The sequence below is a fragment of the Hyperolius riggenbachi genome, chromosome 8, assembly GCF_040937935.1.
Source record: "Hyperolius riggenbachi isolate aHypRig1 chromosome 8, aHypRig1.pri, whole genome shotgun sequence".
In the NCBI taxonomy this organism is placed as follows: Eukaryota; Metazoa; Chordata; class Amphibia; order Anura; family Hyperoliidae; genus Hyperolius; species Hyperolius riggenbachi.
The window spans coordinates 31,149,610-31,168,085 of record NC_090653.1 but is presented as its reverse complement, the minus strand read 5'-3'; the positions used below and the strand labels follow the sequence as shown (position 1 = coordinate 31,168,085).

Genomic DNA, 18,476 nt, shown 5'->3' with positions numbered 1-18,476 from the left:
GCAGGCGGTTTCAAGGCGTTTTGAAGGCGTTTTAACGCCTATACATTACAATCAATTGTAATGAGAAACGCCGCGGTAGGCCCAAAAAAAGCGCCTGGGAGCGTTGAAACGCAACGCTCCAAAACGCGGCGTTTAGTGTGAATGGTAAAATGAAAGTCTATGGACTTTCTTTTACCTAGGAAAACGCCAACTTCAGCCGTGGCGTTAAAACGCCGAAAAAGCCCTCTGGTGTGAAAGGGCCCTAAACATACCTAGAATCACTCTGAAATCAGCTCCCAAAACCGCTAGCGTATTGCGGATCTGCTAGTAGCGGTTTTGGTGTGCACTGGGCCTTTCACTGTGAGACGTTTGCATTTTAAAGTGCACAGATGAGCATATAGGTGAAATACATGTAAAGCATATGATTGCAGCATGTGGGTATTGTGTGCAAACAAACATTTCTGCTCTCTGCTCGTCCCTCCTCCCTTCTCTGTCCACTCCCTGCCCATCTCTGTCCATCTTCTCCCCTTCTCTGTCCATCCACCCCCCTCCCCTTCTCCTGTCCACTGCAGGGAAAGTCCTGTCCTGCTAGTCATTTCACCCCCGAATGCTTCCCTAGTAAAATGATCCGAGATTCGGATCAAAGATCCGGATCTTTTCAATGATCCCATTCGAATCATCCGAATCCTTGAAAAGATGCGAACTTCCCATCTCTATTATCGAATTGGATGGTCAATGCGTGGCCACCTGTAAAGTGACCCTTGATTAAGCAAGTTTTTTTTATTTTTTTGTAAAAAGATACCTATTTAGGGGAAAGGCTACTTTTATGCAGCCACCAGCCTCATTCCCTGCACTATCTTGGTTGTGACAGGTGCGCTTTAACATAAAAAAGAAGGGGGGAAAAAAATGACAGGCGGTTTCCAGGGTAACCAGCAGCAGGCCACGCCCTCTCTGGCCCGCTAGATAGCGGCTGCGCGGAAGGGGCCGGTCGTTATGGCAACCAGAGAACCCTCCATCTTGTTGTACGGAGCTCTTCCCCCCCCCCTCTTCTTCCATCCTCATCATCTCGGCCCCGCCCCTGCCGCGCGACTTCCGCTTCCGGCGCCGCCTTGATCCAGGCAACTGGACAGCAACAACAGGGGAGGCAGCTGCGACGGGGGTCCGCGTGACGTCACTGGCAGCTGAGTGACGTCAGCGCGGGGGGTCCCGGGCCACCATGCCATAAAGGGACAGTGCAGGTGGGTATGTGCAGAGGGGGCATGGAGGGGTCATGTGATGCTGGCAGGTGGCATGTGTGTATACAGCTTTATATATAGAGACAGGACACTAGTGACGTCATATTCCGGCTATCCTCAGTGTTACCAGGCTGACATGACACTGATCCTCTCATGGCAATGACAGCAAGTCACAGGGGTGTTGGGCAGCGAAGGCACAGGGGTCTGTGGAGCAAGTCACAGGGGGTGGTGGGCAGCTGTCACATGGGTGTGGTGGGCAGCAAAGTCACAGGGAGTGGTGGGCAGCAAAGTCACTGTGGTCTGGGAAGCAAGTCACAGGTGGGCAGCTGTCACATGGGTGTGGTGGGCAGCAAAGTCACAGGGGGTGGTGGGCAGCAAAGTCACTGTGGTCTGGGGAGCAAGTCACAGGGGGTGGTGGGCAGCTGTCACATGGGTGTGGTGGGCAGCAAAGTCACATGGGTGTGGTGGGCAGCAAAGTCACAGGGGTCTGGGGCAGCAAGTCACAGAGGGTGGTGGGCAGCAAGTCACAGGTGTCTGGGGCAGCAAGTCACAGAGGGTGGTGGGCAGCAAGTCACAGGGGTCTGGGGCAGCAAAGTCACAGGGGTCTGGGGCAGCAAAGTCACAGGGGTCTGGGGCAGCAAAGTCACAGGGGTCTGGGGCAGCAAAGTCACAGGGGTGTGGTGGGCTGCAACTTGCAAATCACAAGTGTACTGGGCAGCTGTCACAGAGGGATAGTGGGTAGCAAATCACAGTGGGCAGCAAGTCACATGGGGGTGGTGAGCAGCAAATTGGTATGGTGGGCAGCAAGTCACAGGGGGCTGGTGGTCAGAACAGTCAGCTGTTGAAAGTGTTTTATTGGAAGCAGTAAAAATGGCAGGTTTGTGATGAATGGATGGTTCCAGCCTCTCCGGAGGGCAGGGCTGGCGGGCTGTTCCTGGCAGGACAGAATTACTATTCCTGGTTCTAAAGTGAGCTGAGAAACAAATCTGCAGGGATAGTAAGGTATTTTTTTTTCCACTGAGAAACGTGTTGTGATGCGATTTCACGTGTACCCACCCTGCGCACTGCTGCCGCAATTATAGCATGATTACTGGGTGTTGTGATTTGTGACAAAAAGGGGAAAAAAAAAAACCCTTTTCAATTTCTGGGTTGCAAAAAATGAAATAAAAATCATAGCACTGCTATTTTCCTGTGCTTTTTACATGAGTGCAGCAGGACTGACATTTCCATTCATTCAAAATACAAAGTAACGTCACACAAGTGGAAACCTGCCTGCATGATTTGCATTAGTTTTGCAGAACCTAGCAATTTGGCATTGGAATCAGTTCAGTGCTGCTAGTGGAAACCACCACCCCCCCCCCCCCCCCCCCCAATCTGCGTCTAAGCGGTGTCCTAAATTTCCAGCCTTGCTGTCTCCTGCATTTCAGTCTCTGTTCTTTCATAATCCGCTATTTGAATAAGTCTCAGAATTAAAACGGACTTGAACTCAGAACATCCTCTCTGCTCTAGAAGATAAGCAACAGCATAATAACCTTTAAAGAAAAATATTTATTTGTTACGGCTGATTGAAATCCTGTAATAAATCTGCAGCATGTCTACTTCCTGCTTTCATGGAAGCAGGCAAAGGGTTAACATTCTATATTTACAAATTTAGCTGTTCTGACGAAGACTGCCAAGATTCCTGAGCTGACAAAGCTGAGAGATCAAATTTCACTAGTGATTAGACACAGATAAGGGGGATTTAGAAAGGCTAAACTCTCTAAATACATAGAGGGTGCACTTCTCTATGTCTTCCTTCTGTCCTGTGCAAGAGTTCAGGTCCACTTTAGGTAAAGAATGAGTTTGCATTTTTGAGCAGCTAGGAGTACACCTGTAGTGAGAGGTATGTGGAGGCAGCCATAGTTATTTCCTTTTAAAGAGAACCCGAGGTGGGTTTGACAAATCGTATTGGGATACAGAGGCAAGTTGCGTATACATTGACCAGCCTCTGTGCCCTTTAATTGCTGCAACACAATTACCGGGGAAATGATGCTTACTGCGCGATTGCAATCAGTGGAAATTACACTCGCCAGTGTGAGTAAATCCATAGGATTACAGTGTTCTCCCCAGAAGTTTTCTTCAGCCGGGTGGCGCCGATCTCTGCCCCCCCACCACCACGCTTTAGCCCCCCCCCCCCCCCGAGTTTAGCTACAAGATTTGTCGCTATCACGGAGGTAAACACAAGGGAGAGGGATTCCCTGTTCAAAACGCCCGCCAGGGGGGTTCCTGCAGGGTTTCCTGAGCTGCCATTGGGCAGCTCTCTCCCTCTGGCCGCGCCTCCTGCTGCTCCCCCGCCTCCCTGCACGCTTTGAGAGACACACAGTCTTTCAGTGCAGCGTCGTGACCCAGAGGCCACGCAAGTGAAAGTGGGCCATTGTGGCCCATGGGAGCGGCGGTTTTTGTGGCTACCTGCTCCGCTCAGCCCTGTGGATCAGGTAGCCTACTTTATTTTATTTTTTTTTCATTTTTTGAGCCCACCTTCGGGCTCTCTTTAAAGCGTCAGAGTGAGAACAATGCCGTAGGCCTGGTGCACACCAGTGGAGCTTTTCTGAGCGTTTTGAGTTTTTAAATCTGCTGCTATTGTTATCCTGTGTCTGTGCACACTGGAGCGATGAGGTTTTGTAAAAAAAAAAACCCATAGCATTACATTGGGAAGAGCTTTTGAAACCTCTAGCGTTTGGGCACTAGAGGTTTCAAAAGCTCTTCCCAATGTAATGCTATGGGGTTTTTTACAAAACCTCATTGCTCCAGTGTGCACAGACACATAGGATAACATTAGCAGCAGATTTAAAAACTCAAAACGCTCATAAAAACTCCTCTGGTGTGCACCAGGCCTTAGTCATGAATCCTACAGTTCTGATTTATTTAGTTCTTTATGATGTCTGAAGAAGAAACTTAAAGAGGAACTGCAGTGAAAATAACCTCTTTTTTAACCTCTTGAGGACCACAGTGTTAATCCCCCCTAAAGACCAGGCCATTTTTACTGTAATGGGCCACTACAGCTTTAAGGCCAAGCTGCAGAGCCACACAACACAGCACACAAGTGATTTCCCACCTCCCCCCTTTTCTTCCCAGCAGAGCGCTTTCTGTTGGTGGGGTCTGATTGCCCCCCAGATGTTTGTTTATTATTTTGCTAATATTTATTTTTTTAAATACATTTTTGTATTTTACTTTAAATTCTCCCTCCCCCCCCCCCCTCCCCTGGCCAGCCTATCACTGCTGATCACTTTCCTGTGCCCCAGGGGGACAGCCGTGTCACACGGCTGTCCCCAGTACAGCGCTGCTGCACATCGCAGCGCTGTACTTGGTAGAAAGACGGCGGTTTCGCCATCTAACGGTCACCCAAGCGGCAATCGCCACTTGGAGACTTAAGGTGGGGCGGAGCTATGACCCCCCCCCCCCCCCTGAGCAGGAGATGCGCACACAGCCTGTGCGCGATCTGCAGTAGCCGGCTCCAGGACTTGACACCAATTGGCGTTAGGCGGTCCTGGGGCTGCCGCCGCGGTTACACCCATTGGCGTGACGCGGTCGTTAGGTAGTTAATAGGTTATTTAGTCTGTGTTTGCCCATTGTAAAATATTTCCTCTCCTTGATTTACTTTCTGAAATGTATTACTGGTGGTGACATCTTTAGTCTTGCCAGGTGATCTGTACAGAATGTTTGTTACTGAGAGTTCTATGCACAGAGGGAGATGCTGCTTGCTTGGCAGTTGAAAACAGCTGTTATTTCCCACAATGCGACAAGGTTAACAGACAGCAAACTGTCAGGGCCATGGTCATGACATCACACTGTGGGAGGGGTTTAACAACATTATCAGTCTCACAGACCCCCCCCCCCCCCTTCCCCCCCCAATGATCTATTTGAGACAAGGTAAAGATTTCTTGTGGGAAAGGGGGTATCCGCTACTGATTGGGATGAAGTTCACGCTCTGGGTTCAAGTAAGGGCCTGTTCAGACTATGCGCGTTCCTAGCCGTTTTTCAGGGAACGCGTACGGGTACCAAAAACGCATAGAAACGGCTCCTAATGCTTTTGAATGGGCTAGTTCACATGTATGCGTATGAGACGCATACGTTTCTTATCCGCATTGCTGCATGCAGTTCTGTGCGTCACGCATAGAAACGGACGCAATGAAAGTCTATGGACGCGTATCAAAAATGCTTACTATTGCGTTTTTAGCGTACGTTTCCCTCTGCCGTTCCTATAATTCTTTTTTTTTTTTTTTTTTCCTGGGTCACGTGTGTGTGCAAAACGCAATAGAAAACACATTAGAACGCAAGAAAAACGCATGCGTTTTTCAACTTGCGTTTCTTTGAATTTATACGCGTTCTACAAACGCTGACAGTCTGAACAGGCAGTAAAGGTTCGAAATCTTGCAAGAAAATCTTGTACATTTAGTCATTAACCACTTACTGCATCTTATGCAGTATATTCACGGCCCGGCAAAACTTCACTTGAAGTACCAGGGCCTTGAATATAAGCCTCCAGCGGCACGCGTGCAGCGTCATTGCCTGTTAGCCGAGAGATGAATGAATGGGAATGCAGTTCCCATTCATTAATCTAAGTCCCCGATGCAATGAATGCTGCCATCTATGAGATGCCTGCATTCATTGTATCTTCCTGTTGTTACTGCGCCATGCATTACTTCCGATTCATGTCCTTATGTATGTAAATCAGAAATAATTACTGAGGACATCTTGTGGCCAAATAGTAAATTACACCAACATTCACTTATTTAATAAAAATTCCAACACAGACTTCTATAATTAACTATTTCCCTCCCATAGTACCCAAACTTTTTTTTTGTATAGAAAAAAAAAGACATAAAAAAAAAAAATTACATAAGTAGTTACCTTTGGGAACTTTTTTTTTTTTATATATTTATACAATACAATATACAATACAATAACATTTCTATAGCGCTTTTCTCCCATAGGACTCAAAGCGCTTAGGCTCTCTCAGATTCAGTAATTAGTAGGATGAAGTATTCACACAACAAAAGTTATATTTCTGCAAATGCCAGACTGAACAGGTGGGTTTTCAGTCTGGATTTAAACACGTCCAGGGATGGGGCTGTCCTGATCTGTTGAGGTAAGGAGTTCCAAAACCTAGGGGCAGCATGACAGAAGGCTCTGGGACCAAAAGTTTCTAAGTGGACTCTGGGTATGACTAGATTATTAGAGCCTGTGGATCTGAGAATGCGGGGATTGCTTCGCAGCTGTAACATATCTTTCATGTATCCAGGGCCTAGATTATTCAGGGATTTAAATGTCAGTAGGCCGATCTTGAATAGGACCCTCCATTCTATAGGTAGCCAGTGAAGGGAATGCAGGACTGGCGTTATGTGGCAGTGACGGGGTTGGTTGGTTAGTAGTCTGGCAGCAGTATTCTGTATCAGCTGTAGCCGGTACAAGGCCTTTTTTGGAAGGCCAGTGTAGAGAGCATTGCAGTAGTCCAGTCGGGATGTGATGAAGGCGTGGACTAAGGTTGGCAGATCTTCTGGGGGTATGAGGTGCTTGATTTTTGCAATGTTCTTCAGGTGAAAATAGGATGATTTCACCACAGCAGAGATTTGAGTTCTGAAGTTTAAATCCCCATCAATTAGAACTCCCAGGCTACGCACATGATCAGAGCTGCGTAGATCCGTGCCTCCTATTCCCAGTGGTGAAGACTGCAAGTTAAGTTGTTTTGTTATCATGCTCTGCCCTCCAATCAGAAGGACTTCAGTTTTGTCTGAATTTAGTTTCAGCCAGTTGTCATTCATCCATTGCTGTAGTTCACGTAAGCAGGCGTTTATAGTTAGAGTTGGGTCTGTCACACCAGGCTTGAAGGAAAGATATAGTTGGGTGTCGTCTGCATAGCAGTGGTATGTCAGGCCATGTTTTTGGATTAGTTTTCCCAACGGTAGCATGTAAATCGTGAAAAGCAGGGGAGAGAGGATTGAGCCCTGGGGCACCCCATACTTAAGTGTTACAGGGGTGGACAGGAAGGGCCCCATAGACACTTTGTGGGTTCTGCCACTCAAGAAGGATTGGAACCACTGAAGTACTATGCCATCAATGCCGCAGTATTCCTGTAGCCTGTTTATCAAGATGTCATGGTCAACTGTGTCAAAGGCTGCAGAAAGGTATAGCAGTATAAGGATGGAGCACTCTCCTCTGTCTCTTGCCATGAGCAGGTGGTTGCATATTTGGATGAGGGCAGTTTCAGTGCTGTGGTATTTCCTGAAGCCAGACTGGAATGGGTCATAACTGTTATTTTGTAGGATTCTGGCTTCTAGCTGGAGGTATACAGCTTTTTCAATTAGCTTTCCCAGAAAGGGGAGGTTAGAGACAGGTCTGTAGCTGGTCATTGCATCTGGGTCCAGGGAGGGTTTTTTGAGGAGAGGCCTGATGATTGCTTCCTTCAGTAAAGCAGGAAATATCCCTGATTGTAAGGAACAGTTAACAATTTTGAGCAATACCGGTACGAACAGGTCGGGGCAGTTCAACATGAACTGTGTTGGGCCAGGATCCAGGTCACAGGTAGTTAGGCGGACGTGAAGGAGGATGCTTGATGTGACTTCTTCATCAATTTCTTTGAAGTTTGACCAAGGTGTTACGTTGTCTCTGCTAATGGTCTTTGGCGCTATATTAGGCTCAGATGCTGTAAGTTGGATGGCGGACCTTATGTCAAGAGGGTATATTACTTACATTTTTATTTTACGGGCTTGTAATTAGTGATGGACGCAAAACTGAAAAAATGCACCTTTATTTCCAAATAAAATATTGGCGCCATACATTGTACTAGGGACATTTTTTAAACGTTGCAATAACCAGGGCAAATGGGCAAATACAACGTGTGGCTTTTATCCACAGTAGAACGTTGTATTTTAACACTATAATGGCCAAAAACTGAGAAATGATTTTTTTAAAATTTTTTTTCAAATTTTTTTTTCTTATTCCAATTAAACTGCGTTTAGAATAAAATAATTCTTAGCATAATGCACCTCCCAAAGAAAGCCTAATTGGTGGCGGAAAAAACAAGGTATAGATAATTTAGTTGTGATTAGTAGCGATTAAGTTATTGGCGAAAGAAAGGCAGGATAAAATTGCTCTGGTCCTAAAGGGGTAAAAACACCTCAGTGGTCAAGTGGTAAAGGTATTACCTGAATTAACGTTTGTTGGTTTGACGTTGGTATATGTGAACACAGCAGGAGGTGTAAAACATAGTCTGAAAGTATACACAGTCTTAAAGCTAGAAAAAAATGGCATCCTTTTTAAAGCGAACCTGCGAGTTGGACGGGACCCTCTTGTTGTTTGCGGCTGCGTTCCCTTTGTGCACAAGTGATGGCGTACAGTGCATACGCAAGTACGGTTGTGCCTCCGCAGTGACATAAAAACGCTTGTGAAGGAGCGGCTTCGTCTTACTTGCACAGGCGGTGCCATACTTGCACATGCGTAGTACGCCGACGCTCGGTAAAAAGCGCATCCATGGGAACATACATTTGGAGGGGCCCTGCACAGTGCCTGTGGGCTCCTAGTTGCATTAGAAAGCTTATGGCCCAGAGGCTTTCCCTATGTGGAATCTAAATTCTTTTTACTTATTTTTATTTCACAGGTTCCCTTTAGGCTGGTTTCACAGTGGGACGTTACAGGCGCACGTTAGAGCAGCCTGTAACGCAGCCCACCGCACAGTAATGAAAAATCAATGGGGCTGTTCACAGTGCGGACGTTGCGTTACATTGTAACGCTGCGTCACAAGACAACGTACTGCATGCAGTACTTTGGACGCGGCTGAGCCGCGTTAGACTGCTTGCACATGCTCAGTAATGTTTGGGAGGAGCGGAGAGCGGCCAGGCACATGGCTAATTAATATGCACTGCACGTTATGACGTGCAGTGTTTACTTCCTGGAGCAGCCGCTCTGTGCGGCGATTGGCCGGCGGGACCACGTGATGCCGCATGCGCACAAGAGTGCGCATCACGGCATCACTGACGCCAGAGTGAGCTGCACAACGCGGCTCACTCTGACGTCCAGATTCAGCACCACCAGGCGTTGAGTTAGGGGGACGTTATGCGACCTTAACGCCCCCTCTAACACAACGTCCTGGTGTGAAATTAGCCTTAAAGGGGAACTGAAGAGAGAGGTATATGGAGGCTGTCATGTTTATTTCCTTTTAATCAATACCAGTTGCCTGGCAGCCCTGCTGGTCTATTTCTCTGCAGTAGTGTCTGAATAAAACCAGAAACAAGCATGTAGCTAGTCTTGTCAGATCAGACTTATAAGTCTGAACCACTGAAACACCTGATCTGCTGCATGCTTGTTCAGGGGCTATGGCTAATAGTATTAGAGGCAGAGGATCAGCAGGGCTGCCAGGCAACTGGTATTGTCTAAAAGGAAATAAACATGACAGCCTCCATATACCTCTCTCTTCAGTTCCCCTTTAATACAGATTATTAGCAAAGGATGAAATGTTCGCACATGAACTGCAGAGTGTGTGATTTCATTAGGATAGCGTTAAGCACATCGGCGCTCTCTGGTAAAGGAGCCTCTGTGGCTGGTGTGGAACAATCAGCTCTTTGTAGAGACGTGGCAGCTGTGTCAGATATAATGGAGGGCTTGTATGGTGCGTCCCTCACCCGTGTACTGGACAGCGGTGCTTAGTTACTCCGCAGGATGCAGCTGATGAGGGTGTATGAAGAGTTACAGGTCAGTGGCTGTGCAATGTACAAACACTGCACAGATCTGTATGTGTGACCGGTTCTGTGTCCTGGATATTATCGGACTGCACGGGGGGGGGGGGGGGGCGCCTACAGCAGGGCAGCAGCGTATGTGGGTTTATTAATGTGTACCTGAGACAGGGGAGTTACCTGGGGCTTCTTGTAGTCTTTGAGGTCCCTTGATGTCCTCTCCGTTCTTTGGCGGTTACCCCAATTATGGTCTGCGACCGGCTGAGTCATGGAGTACGGCGTATGCACTGTCTTGGCCACACGTGCTGTGCATGGACCGATTGTGCAAAATTGTATCTGCGCAGGTGCAGAACCCTCCTGGCCAGGGTGCGAACGAGGAGGCACACAGCCGGGACAGCGCATGCGCCATTGTGCACGGAGTAATGGAGAGGACCTTGAGGTACGTTAAAGAAAACCTGAAACTAAAAAAAGTTCCCCTGGGAGGTACTCACCTCGGATGGGGGAAGCCTCCGGATCCTATCGAGGCTTCCCCCATCTTCCTGTGGCCCATGGCGGTCTCGCTGTGCCCCTCCGAACAGCGGGGATGTAAATATTTACCTTCCCAGCGCAGGCGCAGTATCGGCTCTCCGCTCGGAGATAGGCGGAAATAGCCGATCTCTGTTGACCCACTCTACTGCACAGGTGCAAGTCTCCTGCGTCTGCGCAGTAGAGCAGACCCGATGGAGATCGGCTATTTCCGCCTATCTCTGTGCTGAGAGTCACAACAGCGCCCCCGCTGGAGCCGGGAAGGTAAATATATCATTCCTTGTCAGGCTTGTCGGGGAGGATTGCGGGATGTTTCGGGGGAGCCAGCGCTGGATTGCCTGCAGCTACAGGGGAGGGGGAAGCCTCATTGGGACCCTGAAGCTTCCCCCTACCGAGGTGAGTACCCCCCAGGGGAACTTTTTTTGTTACAGAGTGTCTTTAAAGAGACTCTGTAACAACAAAAACCTCCCCTGGGGGGTACTCACCTCGGTAGGGGGAAGCCTCTGGATCCTATTGAGGCTTCCCACGCCGTCCTCTGTCCCACGGGGGTCTCGCTGCAGCCCTCCGAACAGCCGGCGACAGAGCCGACTGTAGCTTCAATATTTACCTTTGCTGGCTCCAGCGGGGGCGCTGTGGCGACTTTCGGCACGGAAATAGACGGAAATACCCGATCTCCCTCGGGTCCGCTCTACTGCGCAGGCGCCGGAAACTTGCGCCTGCGCAGTAGAGCAGACCCGACGGCGATCGGGTATTTCCGCCTACTTCGGCGCCGACAGCCATCAGAGCGCCTGCGCAGGAGCCAGGAAGGTAAATATTGCGTCACGGCTGTACGGAGGGGCACAGCGAGACCCCCGAGGGACGGAGGACGGCGTGGGAAGCCTCATTAGGATCCTGAGGCTTCCCCCACCCGAGGTGAGTACCCCCCAGGGGCCGTTTTGTCGTTACAGTTCCTCTTTAAAGACTACGGTGGACTAAAAGAAGCCTCAGGTAAGTAAAACTCAACTTTTTTTATTCATCTTAGGTTTACTTTAACGCAAGCCTGAAGCGAAAATAAATTTGACATAATAAATTGTACATGTAGTACAGCTAAGAAATAGAACATTAGTAGCAAAGCAAAGAATCTCATGTTTTCCACTACAGAAAGAGTTAAGAGACTTCAGTTGTTATCTATGCAAAAGAGCTTCTCTGAGCTATTCCACCCAACTGGGGTGGAATACAGTCCTGTGTTCTGAAGAACTGAAGCAGTGAGGGACCGCTTGAAATAAGATTTTACTGCAGGAGAGTTCAAAGGGTCGTTATTTCTTTGTTTTATAGCTTAAAGAGATTGGCCTCAATTCACTAAGATCATGCTGGAGATAATAAGGCAAGAGAAAACTTACCTCCACACAGTAAGAGAGTTATCTCATCTCTTCATTCCTTACATTACCTCTTCTGTAGTTAACTTACCTCCTCTGTAGTTAACTTGTCTCCCCTGTAGTTATTTTCACACGCAGTTAATGAACAGCCTGTCTTTAACGCTGAAGTTATTTTAAGGATTAAAGAGTTAACTTAAAGACAGAAGAGTTAACTTTAGGTTTGCCTGAGGTAAAATATTTCCTGAATACTACATGCCTTATCACCATGGACAGGAGATAAGCTTAGTGAATTGAGGCCATTGTTATTTAAAAAAAAAATGTCCTCTGGGGGTACTCGGGAGAGGGAACCCTCTGGACCCTATTGAGGCTTCTCCTGTCCTCCTCCGTCCCACGACGGTCTTGCTGCAGCCCACTGAATGCACAGCCAACAATTTGTCAGGCTGTGCAATATTTACCTTTCCATGTTCCAGCGCTGTTGTGGCTCTCGGCTCGGAAATAGGTGGAAATAGTTACCTCTATCTGGTCCGCTCTACTGTGCAGGCACAGCAGACTTGCGCCTGCGCAGCAGAGCGGACACGACCGGGATTCGCTATTTCCGAGCTGAGAGCCGCTCCTGCGCTGGAACAGGGAAAGGTAAATATTTACATGGCCGCCATTCGGAGGGGCACAGCGAAATCACCGTGGGACGGAGGACGACAGTGGAAGCCTTTATAGGATCCAGAGACTTCCCCCTCCCGAAGTTAGTACCCCCCAGGGGAATTTTTTCATGTTACAGATCCCCCTTTAAAATACAGAGTGTCGTTTGTCAACTGCAAATTATGGCAGAATGCAATGTTATTAGAAAAAAACAAAACGATATAACTGAAAATAAAAATGACTTTTTTTTTCTTTGCCATTAATGTTCTATGAATTATCTGTACTACACATACGATTCCTTATATCATGTTTTTTTTCTGTTTTTTTTTTTTAATTTGCATTAAGTTTGCTTAAAGAAACTGTCACTATTTTTATACAATCTGATAACCATTGATTAGCGCAGGCGGTGTATGCAGGGCTGTGGAGTCGGAGTTGGATTAATTTTTGGTTACCTGGAGTTGGTGGTTTCATAAACTGAGGAGTTGGATGATTTTTGTACCCGCTGTGGAGTCAGGTCATTTTGGGGTACCTGATGTCGGTGGTTTCATAAACTGAGGAGTCTGAGTTGGAGTGGAATGATTTTTGTACCAACTCCACAGTGTTGGATGTATGGCCTGGCTCGTACACAGCAGGGAGCACGGCCAAGTTAACACATCCAACAAGCTCTTGCCTGCTATGTCCTGGGGGGTCGGTGGGGGCGAGAAGGACACGGGGACGCCTATGGAGGATTCTGAGGCTTCCCTCTTTGTAGGTAAGTATCTGTTTTTGGGTCACAGTCAGCCTCGGGTACACTGTAACCCTTGTTGGCTACTCTTGTCTCCCTGAATAAGGCCAGTGGCATTAAGCAGTGCTTAACATGCCTCACCTAATAGCATTAGGCCTGTCAGTCAAGATTGCTGCTAATATTCAGACAATGACAGTGCAGAGCCAATGCCTCCCAGGTAAGGTGCAAGAATAGACGGTTATATAACAGGACTGGTGAGAGACCTATATACATGTGCTGCTGTCTGAGGGAACATCGGGCAACAGCTCACAGAAGGGATGGTTCCTAGTGAGCTGAGAGGGCTGTTACATGTATACATGTGCTGCTGTCTGAGGGAACATCCGGGAACACCTCACAGAAGGGATGGTTCCTAGTGAGCTGAGAGGGCTGTTACATGTATACATGTGCTGCTGTCTGAGGGAACATCGGGGAACACCTCACAGAAGGGATGGTTCCTAGTGAGCTGAGAGGGCTGTTACATGTATACATGTGCTGCTGTCTGAGGGAACATCCGGGAACACCTCACAGAAGGGATGGTTCCTAGTGAGCTGAGAGGGCTGTTACATGTATACATGTGCTGCTGTCTGAGGGAACATCCGGGAACACCTCACAGAAGGGATGGTTCCTAGTGAGCTGAGAGGGCTGTTACATGTATACATGTGCTGCTGTCTGAGGGAACATCGGGGAACAGCTCACAGAAGGGATGGTTCCTAGTGAGCTGAGAGGGCTGTTACATGTATACATGTGCTGCTGTCTGAGGGAACATCGGGGAACACCTCACAGAAGGGATGGTTCCTAGTAAGCTGAGAGGGCTGTTACATGTATACATGTGCTGCTGTCTGAGGGAACATCGGGGAACACCTCACAGAAGGGATGGTTCCTAGTGAGCTGAGAGGGCTGTTACATGTATACATGTGCTGCTGTCTGAGGGAACATCCGGGAACACCTCACAGAAGGGATGGTTCCTAGTGAGCTGAGAGGGCTGTTACATGTATACATGTGCTGCTGTCTGAGGGAACATCGGGGAACACCTCACAGAAGGGATGGTTCCTAGTGAGCTGAGAGGGCTGTTACATGTATACATGTGCTGCTGTCTGAGGGAACATCGGGGAACACCTCACAGAAGGGATGGTTCCTAGTGAGCTGAGAGGGCTGTTGAATGTATACATGTGCTGCTGTCTGAGGGAACATCGGGGAACTCCTCACAGAAGGGATGGTTCCTAGTGAGCTGAGAGGGCTGTTACATGTATACATGTGCTGCTGTCTGAGAGAACATCCGGAAACCCCTCACAGAAGGGATGGTTCCTAGTAAGCTGAGAGGGCTGTTACATGTATACATGTGCTGCTGTCTGAGGGAACATCCGGAAACACCTCACAGAAGGGATGGTTCCTAGTGAGCTGAGAGGGCTGTTACATGTATACATGTGCTGCTGTCTGAGGGAACATCGGGGAACAGCTCACAGAAGGGATGGTTCCTAGTGAGCTGAGAGGGCTGTTACATGTATACATGTGCTGCTGTCTGAGGGAACATCCGGGAACACCTCACAGAAGGGATGGTTCCTAGTGAGCTGAGAGGGCTGTTACATGTATACATGTGCTGCTGTCTGAGGGAACATCCGGGAACACCTCACAGAAGGGATGGTTCCTAGTGAGCTGAGAGGGCTGTTACATGTATACATGTGCTGCTGTCTGAGGGAACATCGGGGAACACCTCACAGAAGGGATGGTTCCTAGTGAGCTGAGAGGGCTGTTACATGTATACATGTGCTGCTGTCTGAGGGAACATCAGGGAACACCTCACAGAAGGGATGGTTCCTAGTGAGCTGAGAGGGCTGTTACATGTATACATGTGCTGCTGTCTGAGGGAACATCAGGGAACACCTCACAGAAGGGATGGTTCCTAGTGAGCTGAGAGGGCTCTTTTCCACAGAGGAAGATGATTAGATCACATTTCTTCCATTCCACTGCAGTGAATTGTATTTGCGACTTGTAAAGGGGAAAAAAATGGGCGGGGAAAATATTTTGACTTGCTGAACGGTGGAAAAATCTTATAGTGGCGAGATTGCTCTGCGATTTTTCTGGTGCCCCTAGACTATGTATAGGAGGTGAATCGCATGAAAAATGATGGTGATCGGGCAAATCGCATTCGAAGCACACTAATGGAAAAATCTCAGAGCGGTTTCCATTAGTTCCATTAGTGCAAAGTGTACCTAGCGTTTTGCGATCCAGTCGCACCTCAAAACGCATGTAGTGTAAAACAGCACCTAAGCCTTTAACGTGGACCTGAACTCTTGCACAGGACAGACGGAAAACACAGAGAAATGTACCCTGCATGTATTTAGAGAGTTTTGCCTGTCTAGTTCCCCCTCATCTGTGACTAATCACAACTGTAATTTGATCTCTCAGCTGTCAGCTGAAATGGCAGAGCAGCTAATTTGTAAACAGAGGATGTTAACCCTATGTCTGCTTCCATGAAAGCAGGAAGTGGACACGCTGCATCTTTAAAGGTTATGCTGGTGCTTATCTTTTAGAGCAGAGAGGAAGTTCTGAGTTCACGTCCGCTTCCACACATCCTCCTGTACAGTGGGAGTGGCGGCTGTGGATCCCCCCACCCCCAGCTGCGGACCCCTGTTTTTCCCTTAAAGTGAATGGGAACCCATTTATAAAAAAAAAAAAAGTCAGATACTCACCTAAGGAGAGTGAGGCTCTGGGTCCCATAAAGCACTCCCTCTCCTGGTCCCCGCTGTTGCGCTGGCTCCCCCGTAGCGGTATTCGACCGTTTCAGTTAAATACCGCTGTTCCCCCGCTGAAGGAAGGCTTCGGAAATGCTTCGGGAGCTCGAGTACTCCCGAAGACAGGCCGCTCTACACTGCACACGCGCCCTCTATGACGCACTCGCACGTGCGCAGTGTGGAGCCGCCTGTCTGCGGGAGGACTTGGCTCCTGAAGACTTCCGAAGTTCCCTCAGCAGGGGATTTGAACAGGGGAGCCAGCGCTGCATCGGGGGCACCGGCAGAGGAGAGGGAAGGCTCATTAGGACCGAGCCTTCCCTCTCCTTTAGGTGAGTATCTGACTTTTTTTTACTTAATCCTGGATTCCCATTAGCTTTAAGATGCATGATCTGGTTTAGGTCCCCGGCATTATACAGCGCGGCGGGCTGCTAAGCATCTCTGGCGTTTGGGTGGTTCCTCGCTAGCGATGATTCGCCTGTGTGACATAAGGCCTAATTCTGAAGCTGTCTGAGTTTTAATGGCCTATGATTATCTCAGGCTGACCTCATTCTTTGTACTGTGTCATTATGCCTCTTTTCAGCAGTTGGTGCTTTTGAATTATTGTATTGACTATGTAATAATGAATTTTAATATGAAGCCAATTTTGAAATGCTAGCAGTACTATTAGAAAGCCCCTACAGAGGCTGTCCAATCTACTGCCTGAGATCATTTCGGGCTGTTGCATCAGAGAGAGCAGTCCAAACCTAGCCTGTTGCTGCATGTGTTCGATGCTGATCGCGGGTTTCAGGGTGAGGATGGAAATCTTGTTGTTCCCTTATTTTATGTTTTGGAGAGGATACCGGTCTCTTAGTGGAATGAAACCTAAAATTTCCTCTTTGTTATAAATGATTATTTAGAGCATAAAATCTACTACCACAAAATTTTTTTTGTTGTACTACCGCATTCAAACAGTTAAACACAGCACTTTGTTCTTCAGCTGAAAGATTCTTGCTTCAGTGGGCAGCTTCTGGCTGCATCTGAAGAGGTGATAACATTATCTTTTGTTTACATTCCTGTGTCAGATACATTTAGTAAACATTAGCAAACTGCCGAAACGGAGCTGTACCGAGATGAGAAGCAGAAAGAGCGGAGATGTGATCACTAGATAGATTTTAATATATAAATACAGCAGGTATGCATGCAAATGCAATGTCAGCTTTCAGAGCAGATAAACTGTAGTTTGGGATACTTTGTAGACAGACAGTATTACTTGTGCACAAAAGCAAACTGTATGGGTAATAAAACGTAGGAAACACATTTTTATTGAATGTCATGTCAGTTTTATCCCACGTTAAACAGAATGCTTTCTATAACTGTCCTGTGTCTGATCTGCAGGCCTGAAGAAGCTGCCATGGACATCAGGGAAGGACCGCCATGCGAGGAGAGGCTCCCCACTCCGGGGGCCGAGGATGCCCCAACTACCCACCCAGAGTTGGAGGGAGGGGGCGGGTCGGAGGGGAAGAAGATGGTGGAGAATATCAGCAATGGCAAGAAGCAGGAAGGGGAGATGGAGGAGGAGCTGGATCCCCGGATACAGGTACGTGTTTATTTTACCACATTGTTATATTTTACTACCTTTTTCACAGGTTTGCTTTAAAGCACCTCCACATGCTGCAGCCCTCTACAAATTACCTGTGAGTTGTAATGTATGGCTGGGAGGGGTCATAGCTGTACCCGTGAGATGTGGTGTGGGCCAGAGGGGTCATAGCTGTACCTGTGAGGTGTGGGCTGGAGGGGTCCCAGCTGTACCTGTGAGTTGTGGCTTTGGCTGGGAGGGGTCATAGCTGTACCTGTGAGGTGTGGGCTGGGAGGAGTCATAGCTGTACCCGTGAGTTGTGGGCTGGAGGGGTCCCAGCTGTACCTGTGAGTTGTGGCGTGGGCTGGAGGGGTCATAGCTGTACTCATGAGTTGTGGAGTGGGCTGGAGGGTCATAGCTGTACCCGTGAGTTGTAATGTATGGCTGGGAGGGGTCATAGCTGTACCCGTGAGATGTGGCGTGGGCTGGGAGGAGTCATAGCTGTACCCGTTATATGTGGCGTGGGCTGGGAGGAGTCATAGCTGTACCCGTGAGATGTGGCGTGGGCTGGAGGGGTCATAGCGGTACCTGTGAGTTGTGGCGTGGGCTGGGAGGAGTCATAGCTGTACCCGTGAGTTGTGGCGTGGGCTGGAGGGGTCATAGCTGTACCCGTGAGTTGTGGCCTGGGCTGGAGGGGTCATAGCGGTACCTGTGAGTTGTGGCGTGGGCTGGGAGGAGTCATAGCTGTACCCGTGAGTTGTGGCGTGGGCTGGAGGGGTCATAGCTGTACCCGTGAGTTGTGGTGTGGGCTGGAGGGGTCATAGCTGTACCCGTGAGTTGTGGTGTGGGCTGGGAGGAGTCATAGCTGTACCCGTGAGTTGTGGCGTGGGCTGGGAGGAGTCATAGCTGTACCCGTGAGTTGTGGCGTGGGCTGGAGGGGTCATAGCTGTACCTGTGAGTTGTGGCATGGGCTGGAAGGGTCATAGCT

The 18,476-nt window shown here is 48.5% G+C and overlaps 1 protein-coding gene across 1 annotated transcript in view; it reads left to right on the top strand.

Moving 5' to 3' along the window:
* Window positions 1-973: 973 nt before the first annotated feature.
* Window positions 974-18,476, top strand: part of SH3BP5L (SH3 binding domain protein 5 like) — a 37,830-nt gene continuing 20,327 nt past the window's right edge. The window contains exons 1-2 of the mRNA XM_068250153.1: window positions 974-1,217; window positions 17,308-17,509. Of these exons, the coding sequence (XP_068106254.1) occupies window positions 17,324-17,509 (186 nt within the window). The 5' untranslated portion in view covers window positions 974-1,217; window positions 17,308-17,323. The remainder of the gene's footprint in view (window positions 1,218-17,307; window positions 17,510-18,476) is intronic.